This window comes from Nyctereutes procyonoides, unplaced genomic scaffold, assembly GCF_905146905.1.
Source record: "Nyctereutes procyonoides isolate TBG_1078 unplaced genomic scaffold, NYPRO_anot_genome, whole genome shotgun sequence".
Classification (NCBI taxonomy): domain Eukaryota; kingdom Metazoa; phylum Chordata; class Mammalia; order Carnivora; family Canidae; genus Nyctereutes; species Nyctereutes procyonoides.
The window spans coordinates 2,561,640-2,574,829 of NW_026575033.1; the positions used below are offsets into that span (position 1 = coordinate 2,561,640).

Here is a 13,190-nt window from a genome sequence, read left to right on the forward strand (position 1 = left end):
CGATAGGTAAGAATATTGATAGGTGATTATTAAGTTTAATAATTATTAACTTAATAATTGAATACTTGTTTAATAATATTAATTACTGACAGGTACTAATGTCATCTTATTATTTTCTGGCTGTTTTGTAGTTCTCTTGTTTTTTCTTTTGCTGTTTTTCTTTTTTTGAATTGATGGTTTTCTCATAGTGGTATGCTTTCTCTTCTCTCCATCTCTTGTGTATCTACTGTAGATTTTTGTTTATATAAAATATTTTGTTATAATAGCCTCAAGTTAATGACAACTTCAGCTGCATACAAAAACTCTACTCTTATATTTTAATCTATAATTTTACCTCTTTTTATATTGTATGTGTATTTACCTTTTTAAATATTGTATACTCACTAACATTGTAGCCATAGTTATTTTTAATACTTTTGTCCTTTATAGTTTTTAATTGAGTGATTAACACATCTTTGTATTATAATATTACAGTATTCCAAATTTGGTTAGTTAACTTTAACAATATATTTTCATATTACTGATTAGCATCCTTTCACTTCATCTTGAACTCCTTTCAGCATTTCTTATATGGCAGGTTTAGTGGTGATGAATTCTCTTAGCTTTTGTTTGGGGAAAGTCTCTTTCTTTCATTTCTGAAAGAAAATTTTGCCAGGTTAAGTATTCTTGGTTGATAGCTTTTTTCTTTGGGCACTTTGAATAGATCATCCCACTCTCTTCTGGCCTACAGGGTTTCTGCTAAGAAATCTGCTAGTAGTTTCATAGGGGTTCCTTTATATGTGAGGAATTTTATTCTCTTGCTGATTTTAAAATTCTCTTTTATCTTTTATTTTTTAGAAGATTTTATTTATTTATTTGAGAGAGAGAAAGAGAGGGACAGAAAGCATGAGCAGGAGAAGGGGCAGAGGGAGAAAAAGGGAGCCCAGTGTGGAGCTGGATCCCAGAACCTTGGGATTATGACCCAAGCCGAAGGCAGATTCCCAAATGACTGAGCCACCCAGGGACTCCTCTCTTTATATTTTATTTTATTTTATTTTATTTTATTTTATTTTATTTATTTTATTTTTTAAAGATTTATTTATTTATTTATGATAGACACACAGAGAGAGAGAGAGAGGCAGAGACACAGGCAGAGGGAGAAGCAGGCCACCCAGGGATCCCCTTATCTTTTATTTTAGACATTATTTTGTTATAGTGTGTCTTGAGGAAGATTGTTTTGTGTTGAAATATTGGGGTTACCTGTTAGCTTCATAAACTTTCTTTTTTTTTTTTTTTTTTTTAGCTTCATAAACTTGAATGTCTAATTTCTCACCAGATTTGGGAAGTTCTCAACCATTATTCCTTTTTTTTTTTTTTTTTAAGATTTTATTTTTATTTATTCATGAGAGACAGAGAGAGAGAGAGAGAGGCAGAGACACAGGCAGAGGGAGAAGCAGGCTCCATGCAGGGAGCCCAACATGGGACTTGATCCCAGGTCTCCAGGATCACACCCTGGGCTGAAGGCAGCACTACACCACTGAGCCACCCGGGCTGCCCTCAACCATTATTCCTTAAATAAGCTTTCTTCTCCTTTCTCTGTTTCTTCTCCTCGGACTCCAATGATGTATAAGTTGTTTCTTTTAATGCTATCCCACAATTCACATAGGCTTCTTTCATTCTTTTATTTTTCTACTCTTCTGATGAGATAATTTCAAATGATGTGTCTAGTAATTCACTATATCTTTCTTTTGTTTGGTCAAGTCTGTTGAAACTTTTTTACAAGTTCTTCAGTTTAGTTGTGTTTTCAACTCTGATTTCTCTTTTTTTTGTGGTTTCTAGTTCTTTATGGAACTTCTCAATTTATTCATGTATTATTTTTCTAGTTTCATTTAGTTATCTATTGTCTAAAGTTGACTAAACTTTTTAAAGAGGATTATTCTAAATTCTTTGTCAGACAATTCATATACTTCCCTTTTTTTAGCATCCTTAGAATTTCATTAGTTTCCCTTGGTGGTAATATATTTTATTGATTATTCATGATCCTTGTGTCTTTGTGTTGATATCTGTATATTTGAGAAAGTAGGCACCTCTTCCAGCCTTTACAGACTGGCTTTATCAGGCAAAGCCCTTCACCAATCAGCCTGTCCAGAGATTGTGGGTGGACCATCTGGTGAAGTCTTGAGTGGACAGGTCTAGTGCCTGGGTTAGTAGGTGGGCAAGCATAGTGCTTGAGTATGTGAGGATCAGCCTGGCGCCTAGGCCACAGTGTGGACCTGAATCCTGAGTTCACTGGAGTGTGCTTGGTACTTGAATCTGTAGTGATGGGCTAGGGGACTTGTTCTGTGTAGGCAGACCTGGATCCTAGATTTCCAGGTACCAACCAGGTATTGAGGACCACTAGGGTAGGCCTAGTATCTAGGTCCACAGAGGCTAGTTTGGTACTGAAACAGGCTGGGAGCCTGGTTTTGTGAGAGCCAATCTGGAGTCTGGAACTGCAGGAATTGGCCTGTAACCTGGAGCCCTCAGGGGATGGCATGGAGGTTGGATTTGCAGAGGTCATTATGGCATTTGGATGGACTAAGAACCTGGGTCCATGGGAGCTTGCCTTGAACCTGGGGCCCTGGGGGCTGAACTGATAATTGAGATGGTTTGGAATTTGGGGCTACAGTCATGGGAGCTTGCTGGGAACCTGGAGATTCAATGAAACCACTGGAGCCTGCTTTGCCTGTTGGGCCAGGGATCTAGGTTTGTAGGAGCCACCGGTGGCCACTGGAGCCAACAGGCACTGGGACACCTGGGTGGCTCAGCGGTTGAGCGTCTGCCTTTAATTCAGGTTCAGGGCATGGTTCCGGAGACCTGGGATCTCATTCCACATCAGGTTCCCTGCAGGGAGCCTGCTTCTCCCTCCGCCGGTGTCTCTACCTTTTTCTCTGTGTCTCTCATGAATAAATATATAAAATCTTAAAAAAAAAAAAGTTCACTTTTCAAATCTGTAGTACAATACATTCCTCCTTTTAGGTCTTCTTAATTCCTTTCAAATATGTTTTAGTTTTAAGTCTAGAGAGCTGCATGCCTTTTTTTTTACATTTATTCCTACATGTGTGATGTTTTTGATGGATAGGGCATAGTTTTAAATTGTCACTTTCTAGTTGTGATTTTCTAGCATATAGACATATATTTGAATTTTAGATATTGATCTAAATTGGATACATTGACCTTAATAAGTTTACTTATTAATTCAGATAGTCCTCTCTAGATTCTTTTGGATTATCTATGTACACATTTATGCCATTTGCAGATAATGACAGTTTTCTTGCTTTCTGCCCAATCTTTATGTTTCTTTTCATTTGTTTTCTTGCTTCTTTGCCCTGGCTTTGATGTCCAGTTCAGTCAGAATAGAAGTAGTGATAGAATAGGCATTTTTGTTTTATTCCTGATCTCACAGGGTAAAGCTTCCCACAGCCTGTAATTAAATATGATGCTTGCTATAGGATTCTGTAAATAACTCTTTATCATATTAAGGAATGTGTCCTTTGTTTCTGGTTAGCTAAGAGTTTTTATGAAAATCCATCTATCAAAAACTCATAAGATTAATTTTTGAATATTAAATCATCTGGAATTAATTCTACTTGATAGTGATATGTTATCATTTTACAATATCACTAGATTTGATTTACTAATCTTTAGCTGAGAATTTTTACATCCATGTTAATGAGAAGGATGAAATTTTTATTCTAAGGATTTATTTTTTGAGGGAGAGAGAGAGAGTGAGCAAGTGCCAATAGGGGGGGGCAGAGGGAGAGAGAGAATTTTAAGCAGACCCCCAACTGAGCACGGAGCCTGGTAGGAGGCTTGATCCTGTGACCCCCAAGGTCATGAGACTTGGAGCAAGGGCTCCAAGAGAATGACCTAGAAACCACTGATACACCAATGCATTCAGCAAACATTTATTGAATGTCTTCTAGATGTCAGATACTATATTTGGTACAGGGACAAAAAGAATCAACAAAATGTGGTTCATGCTCTTACAAGGTAGCAGACCAGCAAATTAATATCTGTGTAAGGAGTGTTATAAAGGGGGAATGCCTGGTGACTCAGTGGTTGAGTGGCTGCCTTCAGCTCAGGGCATGATCCCAGGGTCCTGGGATTGAGTCCCACATTGGGCTCCTCATGGGGAAACCTGCTTGTCCCTCTGCCTATGTCTCTGCCTCTCTCTCTCTGTCTCTGATGAATAAATAAATCAAGAACAATTATAAAGGAATATAAGAATGCAGGGGTAGTGAATCTAAACCAGTCTCATTAGCCATATCTATAGGCTACTTTGTTGGGGGTAGGGCTGGGGACAAAGGGCCATTCAAAGGGGGTACTGTGCAGGCAGGGCTTCCTGTCCTCTTTCCCTCCACAAGCAGAGAGACTGTTTTCTAAGTCAAGGATAAAATAAAAGATTCTACCTTAAGAAAAGGATCTTCTGCTATAATGTTCTAAAAATATTTGTCCAGGTCAGCGGTGCCTGGGTGGCTCAGTCCGTTAAGCATCCAACTCTTGATTTCAGCTCAGGTCTTGATCTCAGGGTAGTGAGATGAAGACCTACATCGGGCTCCACATTCCATTGGGAGCCGGCTTGAGATTCTCCCTCTCCCTATGCCCCTCCCCACCATGTTCATGCACTCTGTCAAATAAATAAATAAATCTTTAAAAAATATTTCTTTGTTGGGCAGCCTGGGTGGCTCAGTGGTTTAGCACCACCATCAGCCCAGGGTGTGATCCTGGAGACCCGGGATCAAGTCCCATGTCGGGCTCCCTGCATGGAGCCTGCTTCTCCCTCTGCCTGTGTCTTGCCAATCTCTCTCTCTCTCTCGGTTCCTCATGAATAAATAAATAAAGTCTTTTTTTTTCTTTCTTTTTTTTTTTTTTTTTTTTTATTTATGACAGTCACAGAGAGAGAGAGAAAGAGGCAGAGACACAGGCAGAGGGAGAAGCAGGCTCCATGCACCGGGAGCCTGATGTGGGATTCGATCCCGGGTCTCCAGGATCGTGCCCCGGGCCAAAGACAGGCGCCAAACCACTGCGCCACCCAGGGATCCCAATAAATAAAGTCTTAAAAAATATGTATTTCTTTGTCTAAGCCAGTGGATTTTAAATATTTTTGAAACATGGGATCCATGAACAACACTTGTCCTTATTAGGTATGATGCCCTTTGATATTTTTTCTCTTCTTTTTTTTTAAGTAAGCGTCATGATTAACTACTGGTTTCAGTTGACCTCAATTTGAAGAAAAGTCTTGGTGCAGTGGGTTTTGGTATCAGAAAAATTGGGTTCAAATTTTTATTTGACAGTTTTCTGGGTGTGTGATTCAGATCTCTCACTCTCCTGTGTATAAAACAGAGATCATGCCTATCTTTCAGGGTTGTTGTGAGGATCAAATGTGATAATGCATATAAAGGAATTAGTGCAGTGCCTGATATATAGTTAAAAACAAATGTTCTGTGTGCGTTGGGGAACAGATCTATGATAGTCCATTCAAGTTGGACACAAAACTTAAACATATTCTACAAGTTCTATTGAATTTTTTTCACCATCATAACATTTAAGATGAAAATATATAGAGAGAAATACTTTTGCCTGTTACAAATTGAAATTGTTTAGGAGTTAATTTAAAAAATGGGACTGATTTTATTTAAAATACCATAAATAATTATAAGTGACAATAATCTAAAGAAAAGTTAGATAAGAAAATTAGTTTAGATCTGAAGAATTCAGTAACTTACTACCTGCATTGGAAGAAATCAAGTGCTTAACCTTAGATAGCACGAGGAGCACTAAAAATTTTTTTTAAAAAATCATAAGGAAACCAACAACAACATAAATATGCAGAGACAAAATAAAGTAGCTTTTTTTTATGCTTTGCATTATAGGTGTGTTGAAGTTGTGAAAGCTTCTCAATATGTAGAGCTAGCAAATGATCTGGAAATAAACAAAGCAATTACATATTTGAGACAAAAGGACTTTAACCAAGTAAGTTTTTTAAAGTTTTAAATAAACGTTTATATGTTAACTGGTCAAAGCAATAATGTTGGGAAACTTTTTCTAGAATATAGTTATCTGTGATTATTCTGAAATTGAGTGATATTTTTACTTGTCTTAACATAGTTTCCAATAATATAGTATTACTTTAATTTTGACCTGTTTGTCCCTATGTAAATACTTATCATGTAAAGCATGGTTCTTAAATTACTAAACCAGGGATCCCTGGGTGGCGCAGCAGTTTAGCGCCTGCCTTTGGCCCGGGGCGCGATCCTGGAGACCCGGGATCGAATCCCATGTCGGGCTCCCGGTGCATGGAGCCTGCTTCTCTCTCTGCCTATGTCTCTGCCCCTCTCTCTCTTTCTCTCTGTGTGACTATCATAAATAAATAAAAATTTAAAAAAATTACTAAACCATATTCTAGTCTAAAGATCAATTTTCCCTCAGAGTTTTCTTTTTCTTTAAGATTTTATTTATTTATTCATGAGAGACAGAGAGAGAGAGAGAGGCAGAGACACAGGCAGAGGGAGAAGCAGGCTCCATGCAGGGAGCCCAACTCGGGACTTGATCCCAGGTCTCCAGGATCACACCCTGGGCTGAAGGTGGCACTAAACCACTTAGCCACCAGGGCTGCCCTCCCCTAGTTTTCAAACTGTTCCCTAAAGCCCTAAGATTTTTTAGAATCAAGGAAGGCTAGGAGCCCATCTAGTAGCCTGATGCTTTCATCTGCTGTTCTCACCCGAGTAGCTTTCCTGTTACCTGTTTTGTATATATTTGGTTTACTCATTAACATTGCATTGGGCATAAAAGGGTCCCATTGCTAAGCACAGTTTCAGAATCCTCCAGGATCTCTTGCTGGTACCACTGTTACCTTGCTACCTTGGGTCACAATGGAATGGGTAGGTACTCCACCTTCAGTAGTCTGTCTCAAATGAGACATAGTTGTAACAAGACATAGAAGAATAGACAGCTTTGAAAAGGAAGAATGGAAGTGGCAATAACAGAAGAGAATAAACAGAATAAAACTTGATATCCTGGTTATAAAGCCAATGATTAGTGTTATATGTGCCCGCAATTAGAAAACTCAGCCCCTCGGAATGCCTGGGTGGTTCAGTGGTTGGGCATTTGCCTTCAGCTCAGGGTGTGATCCCGGAGTCCCGGGATCGAGTCCCTCATCAGGCTCCATGCATGGAGACTGCTTCTTCTGCCTATGTCTCTACCTCTCGCTCACTCTCTCTCTCCCTCTTATCTTAATCTTAAATCTTAAAAAACAAAAACAAAAACTCAGCCCCTCCCACGTTTAGGCCCAGAGAGCAAGGGCCAGAGGACACTATGTTATTTTTCCTGCATTCTATCCCAAGCCTACATTTTCAGTTTTTCTTCTTACCTAGGGACCTTCCTTTAGTCTGGGAGACAATAGAAATGACTCTGTCTAGAAGAGGGGGGAGATGCAGCCCCAGGGTTCATACAATCATTATATGATGCAGCCCCATAGACTGGTTCCATTGTGTATATGCATTTAGTATGCTTAATCTTTTTTTGGCATTTGTAAAGCCCTAGAAAGACTTTCAGAGTACCTTTATGTCTGTCGTGTCATTTGATCATCACACTCATGGTCATTTAAAATGCCAATAATAACTCTATAACTGTTATAATGCTTTTTCCAGTGGAAGTGAAGTCAGACAAATTGGTCTTTATTATCTTTCCAAAGTCATCTATGCACAAAAAAAAAAATTTTCTATGTGTATGGTAAGTACTGTTATAGGTGACAAAATAGAGAAAACCGTATTTGCCAGTTTGATACTATATTTTTAAATGGTCTTTTTAGAAAGATTTAACAATATATTACCATAGTTTATGTTTTAAAACTATCCATTAAAGGATAAACTATGACTTCTTCTTTTTAAAATTCATTTAACCCAAATCTTATTGTTTACTGCTTTCCTAGCTATCCTCATTTAAAATATTTTATGTTCTATTTGCATTTTCAAGATTTCAGTTAGTTTACCTATGTCTAAAAATATAATTTCTGCTTTCTTTTCAACATTGCTGCTTTGACTTTGTGTTTCTTTTATTTGTATATTGTAAGTATGATGAGGTGGGTATAATACAACCTTAGTTGAAAGGAGCACTGTTAGGTTAAAGGGGATTGGGTTGACATGACTCCCAATGATCATTTGATAAGGACTACTTTGTTTACAATTCAAAGTAAAAGAGAAAAATATACACCCTCTTATATGAGGTTATAATTCTATGGCTAAGTAAAGATGCTGAAGTCTCAGAGTATGAACCTTTGTGATGATAGTGTTTTGTAGTCACCTTTGTAATAGAAAAGGAATCCACTGAAAAGCCAAAGGTGGATGAAATGAAGTAGTGTGGTCTGAAGGCCAGTGATAGTGTATGGACAGATGCAGTGGAATGCAGAAACCAGTAGCTAGATGGCATCAGTCTGGAAAGAAACCCAAAATGGAGATAGCTCTATTTTCATAATTGTTTGGAGGGGCAGGGGAGAAACACAACCCAAACTAAGAATGTTTTTTTCATTATTTGTTTTGCTATTATAACTGAATTTAATTTTATTAGGTGTACTTTTATCAGTTTCACTTGTAAATGAATTGATGTATAATATTTTATTTTTAAAAAACGAAATATTGGCTATGAATTCATAGAACATGTAAAGAACAGTTATGAGGGACGCCTGGGTGGTTCAGTGGATGAGCATCTACCTTTGGTTCAGGGTGTGATCCCTTAGTAGGGATCGAGTCCTGCATTGGGCTCCCCATGGGGAGCCAACTTAACCCTCTGCCTATGTCTGACTCTCTCTCTTTCTGTCTCTCATGAATAAATAAAATCTTTAAAAAAAAAAAAACAGTTATGAAAGCAGCCCGTCTCAAAGCTAGAAATCTTGAGACTGTTCTTTAGCTTTTCTAGAACAATTTATAGTTTTGAAAATTAAAGTACAAAATATGTTTTATTCTCTCAGATTTTTTTGACTATTTAAAAAAAATTTTAGTGATTTTTAACAATAAAGTATTTTTAATTAGTGTACATTGGGTTTTTTTTTTACATTTTTTAATTTAAATTCAGTTTGCCAACGTACAGTATAACACCCAGTACTCATCCCATCAAGTGCCCTCCTCAGTGCCCATCACCCAGTTACCCCATCCCCCTCCCTCAGATATTTTTAAATGAATGTTGCAAAGTTTGGGGTGCTTGGGTGCCTCAGTTGGTTGAGTGGCTGACTCTTGGTTTTCACTCAGGTTACAATCTCCATCTCCATGCGCAGCGGATCTGCTTGAGGGTTTTTCTCTCCCTCTCCCGTTGCCCCTCCCCTGACTCGTGCGCTCTCTCTCTCTCTCTCTCTCTCTCTCTCTCTCTCTCTCAAATAAATAACTCTTTAAATGAATGTTGTTTTAAATTAGCACATACATTGGTTGTGACACACTCTAATGGTAAAGATTAAAACATGTCAATTCTTATTCAAAGTGAAATGCAGTCTTAAAAAACTTAGAGATTCAAAACAGCACTGACTTTTACATTAATAGCCATGGCGGTTATGTAAAGAGTCAATGAGATAACTTCTACAGGATGAATGAACAATGTAAGCAGCAATAATTTCTAAGGTATGTTTTAGGAACTTCTTGGCAATTCTGTCAAAGATCCTTCTAAGAAAGTAAGTGAGATAGAGAATCTCAAGAGTGAGCATATGATGTTGGGATCTTATTTTTTCCAGGGTTTACTCTGTAGAATTATAAACTATTAGCCTAGAAACTTCCAATGGTTTTCTTTAAAATAAGCAAAAACCCTTGAAAAGAATAATTACTTATAACCAATATATGTAGAATCTAGTATTTTAAAATCTTTTATCTTTTAAAAAAATTGAGTCAGTACACTTAATGGTTCTTCATTTGAGGTCCCTCATTTGAGGTCAAACACTTGCATGACACAGATTCGTTAGATATTTTCAATGGCAGCAGCTCTTGACCATTATAAAAGTTAATGCAAGGGGATCCCTGGGTGGCGCAGCAGTTTGGCGCCTGCCTTTGGCCCAGGGCGCGATCCTGGAGACCCGGGATCGAATCCCACGTCGGGCTCCTGGTGCATGGAGCCTGCTTCTCCCTCTGCCTGTGTCTCTGCCTCTCTCTCTCTCTCTCTCTCTCTCTCTCTCTCTCTCTGACTATCATAAATAAATAAAAATTAAAAAAAAAAGTTAATGCAGGATTTTTGGTTGGACTCAACTCTCCCCAAGATCAGGAGGTGCCAAGAAGCCAAGCATTTTCTATTCAGTAAATGTATTTTGAAGGAAGGGAGGAAAACCCATTGCCTTTTTCTACTTTTTTTTTTTTTTCTGTTATTTCTCAGGCATTGCTGGGTTGAGTACTCACGTTTCATACAAGGTGGTTGACCATCCCAAATGTCTTGTTTGGTTAGGATTATCTCAGACCTGCCAAATGGTTAAAAATGCACTTTCATTTCTCATGGTTTGAGAATATAATTATATTTGGACCTACTTAAGACAATTTTTTGTAATACTTTCAGAATTAGTTTCTGTCATCAGTTGTGGAAGATTCTTGACCATTCTCTGGAACTCCAGTTACATTTCTATTAGACCTTTTCATTATGTTTCCATATATCTCTTATGTTCTTTCCAGAGACCTTTTCTTAGCTTCTTTTTTTGCTTTGCTTATTTAGTCTGAACATTTTCTGGAAGGTTGACATTCAGATTCTGATTGCCCTCAGTAGGTCTCCAGTGCCTTCAAAAGATATTTTTAATATCTTTTCTAATTGTTCTCTGTAGAATGGTCTTCTATAGGCTGGTCTCCGATAACCAGAAGCAGAAATTCTAGAATTATTTTATAAAGAGCAAATTTGATTGTGTTTCTTAGGTAAAAACTCACTGACACCCCATTATGCAAGATAAAAACTAAACTGTGAAAAAAAAAATGAACTGTGTCATAAGACTCACAAGGCCCAATATTTACTACTCTCTCCAGCTAATATAGTCTGCTGTTAAACCCATCTGTTGTGTTCTTCACTTCAGTTATTTGTTCTTAGGGTTTTTAAAATTCTTTTTTTATAAATTTTAATTTTCAAATTAAATTCTCATTTTGTCATCTATTTCTTAAACATATTAATCCATCCCTTTGTGTCTTTCCTTTAGGCTCTAGATACACTGATCTTTACCCCAACCTTAAGACTGAATACTGACATATTACAATGGTAGTAACTTCCAGATATTTCATTTCTAGGCTGTAGAGACCTTAAAAATGTTTGAGAAAAAGGACAGTAGAGTGAAAAGTGCAGCTGCAACCAATCTCTCATTTCTGTATTATTTGGTAAGTCTGGGTTTTTTTTAATAACTAAGACATGATAATGTGTTTTTATGTTGCTAAATTTCTGCCTAAAGAGCATGCCTAGAGAGAGGTTCCAAAGAAGACTGCTGCAGATTGTTAGCAGAATGAGGTGTCTAGAGGGTCTGCTCATGACAAGTTCTGGGCCGGGCATCAAGTTTGTGGACATGAGGAAGAAGACTATCTCAGAAGTAGAAGGAAGGGAGAAAAATTATGGCGGTTAAGCATCACTCAGAGAATTATAGAATGTAGATCTGGAAGATGGGCTAGACGGTTTTTGTTTCGTTTTGTTTATTTGAGAGAGAGCAGAGAGGAGGCAGAGGGAGAGAAAGAATCTTAAGCAGGCACACACACAGCACCCCCCAACCCGGCAGTGTGGAGTCCCACACAGGGCCTGATGTCATGACTCTGAGATCATGACTTAAGCTGAAATCAAGAGTCGTATGCCTAACCAGCTAAGCCACCCAGGCATATGACTCTTGATTTCAGCTCAAGTGTTAGTAGTAAAGAAAGTAGTAAAGATTAAATGATTTAGGTACAGTGTCATCTATAAGAAACATACTTTGAGCATCTGCTGAATCCCAGTCATAGGGAATACCAAAAGCTTGGAAGCTCACTAAAGGGTGCTTTCTTAATTTGGAACAAAGGCGACATGCAGGTAGCCTAAGGAAAGAAGAAAGGAAGGTTGGTTGAAAGTAGAGAACAATAAACGAATGTAGATAATGAGTGTTTGAGAAATTCCCTTCCAAGGAGACCCATAGTCTCACTAGTCATGGCACCAGGCTCATAGGCCCATTGGTTGCATGAGATCTAGATAGAGATGGAGCTTTCTCAGGTGCAGGGCCTCTTGATCCAAAGGAACAGAAAAACACACCATTCCCTTATAGATTTAACATCCTATGGTGAGATAAGAATAGGATAAGTGGGACAGATACTCTTACTCAAAAGGGGTGAGATAGAAGTACCTAACAGTCACTGGTCCTTAATGGGTGAGAAATCCAGCAGAGCATATGTGACCAGTGCCCCCTAAAGTCCTTAGTTAGGACCTAGCTCTGATCCCTAGGAATGTTCTCCCAATCATTCAGGCTCTGTGGCTCTTGGCTCTGCTTTCAGAGAACACCTTCCTTTTACAGAAAAAATAATCTGTACTTGCAGCTGATTAACTTTCTTAGCCTGATTTCTACCCAGAAAAATTGGGGACCCAGAGGCCTTCTTTCATTTTGGATTGTGTCCCGTAAAGCCAAGCTGGCAACAACTAAGATGGTACAACTCCCTTTAATGACTTGGCAGGTTTTCTGTAGATCTTGCCTACATGTTGAGGGTGCCTACATGCCCCAAAAGCCACATCCACAACTCTTTCCAAGGCAGACTCCTTTCCATGTAGATGTACAAGGCTATTGTGGAGTAGACCCCCAAAGATACTTGGAAGCTTTTTTCTGCCTAAGAGGGAAGGGCTGCTTTGCTAGGCACTGCCTTAAATCATTCTAAAATATTTCCAAAGAGTATTCTAGCCACACCCTTGATTTAATCTCTATCCTGCAATTAGTTCTTACTCTGACACTCTTACTGCTAAGAGAAACTAGAGATAGGAAATAATTTTATTTTCCACCCCAACAAGTCCTGGTTTTTCTAATATTTCTTTTAAATTTTAGTTGGAAAATCTGAACAGTTCTTTCTTAAGCTCCTTTCTATGTGTACTTTATCATACCAGTTAAAGTAAGTTAATTGGCACTTTTAACCTCCTGCCTAGAAACCTCCTTGGCCACATGCACACATTTACTAAGTACACTTTCTATCTTCCAGGTCAGTGTAGATGCCAGTTTTCCCAGTTATTTC

At 38.2% G+C, this 13,190-nt stretch overlaps 1 protein-coding gene across 3 annotated transcripts in view; it reads left to right on the forward strand.

The window, feature by feature from the left end:
• Positions 1-13,190, forward strand: part of IFT88 (intraflagellar transport 88) — a 135,651-nt gene that overhangs the window by 59,343 nt on the left and 63,118 nt on the right. For all 3 annotated transcript variants that reach the window (XM_055317336.1, XM_055317335.1, XM_055317334.1), the window contains 2 exons: positions 5,895-5,994; positions 11,253-11,339. In XM_055317336.1, the coding sequence (XP_055173311.1) occupies positions 5,895-5,994; positions 11,253-11,339 (187 nt within the window). The remainder of the gene's footprint in view (positions 1-5,894; positions 5,995-11,252; positions 11,340-13,190) is intronic.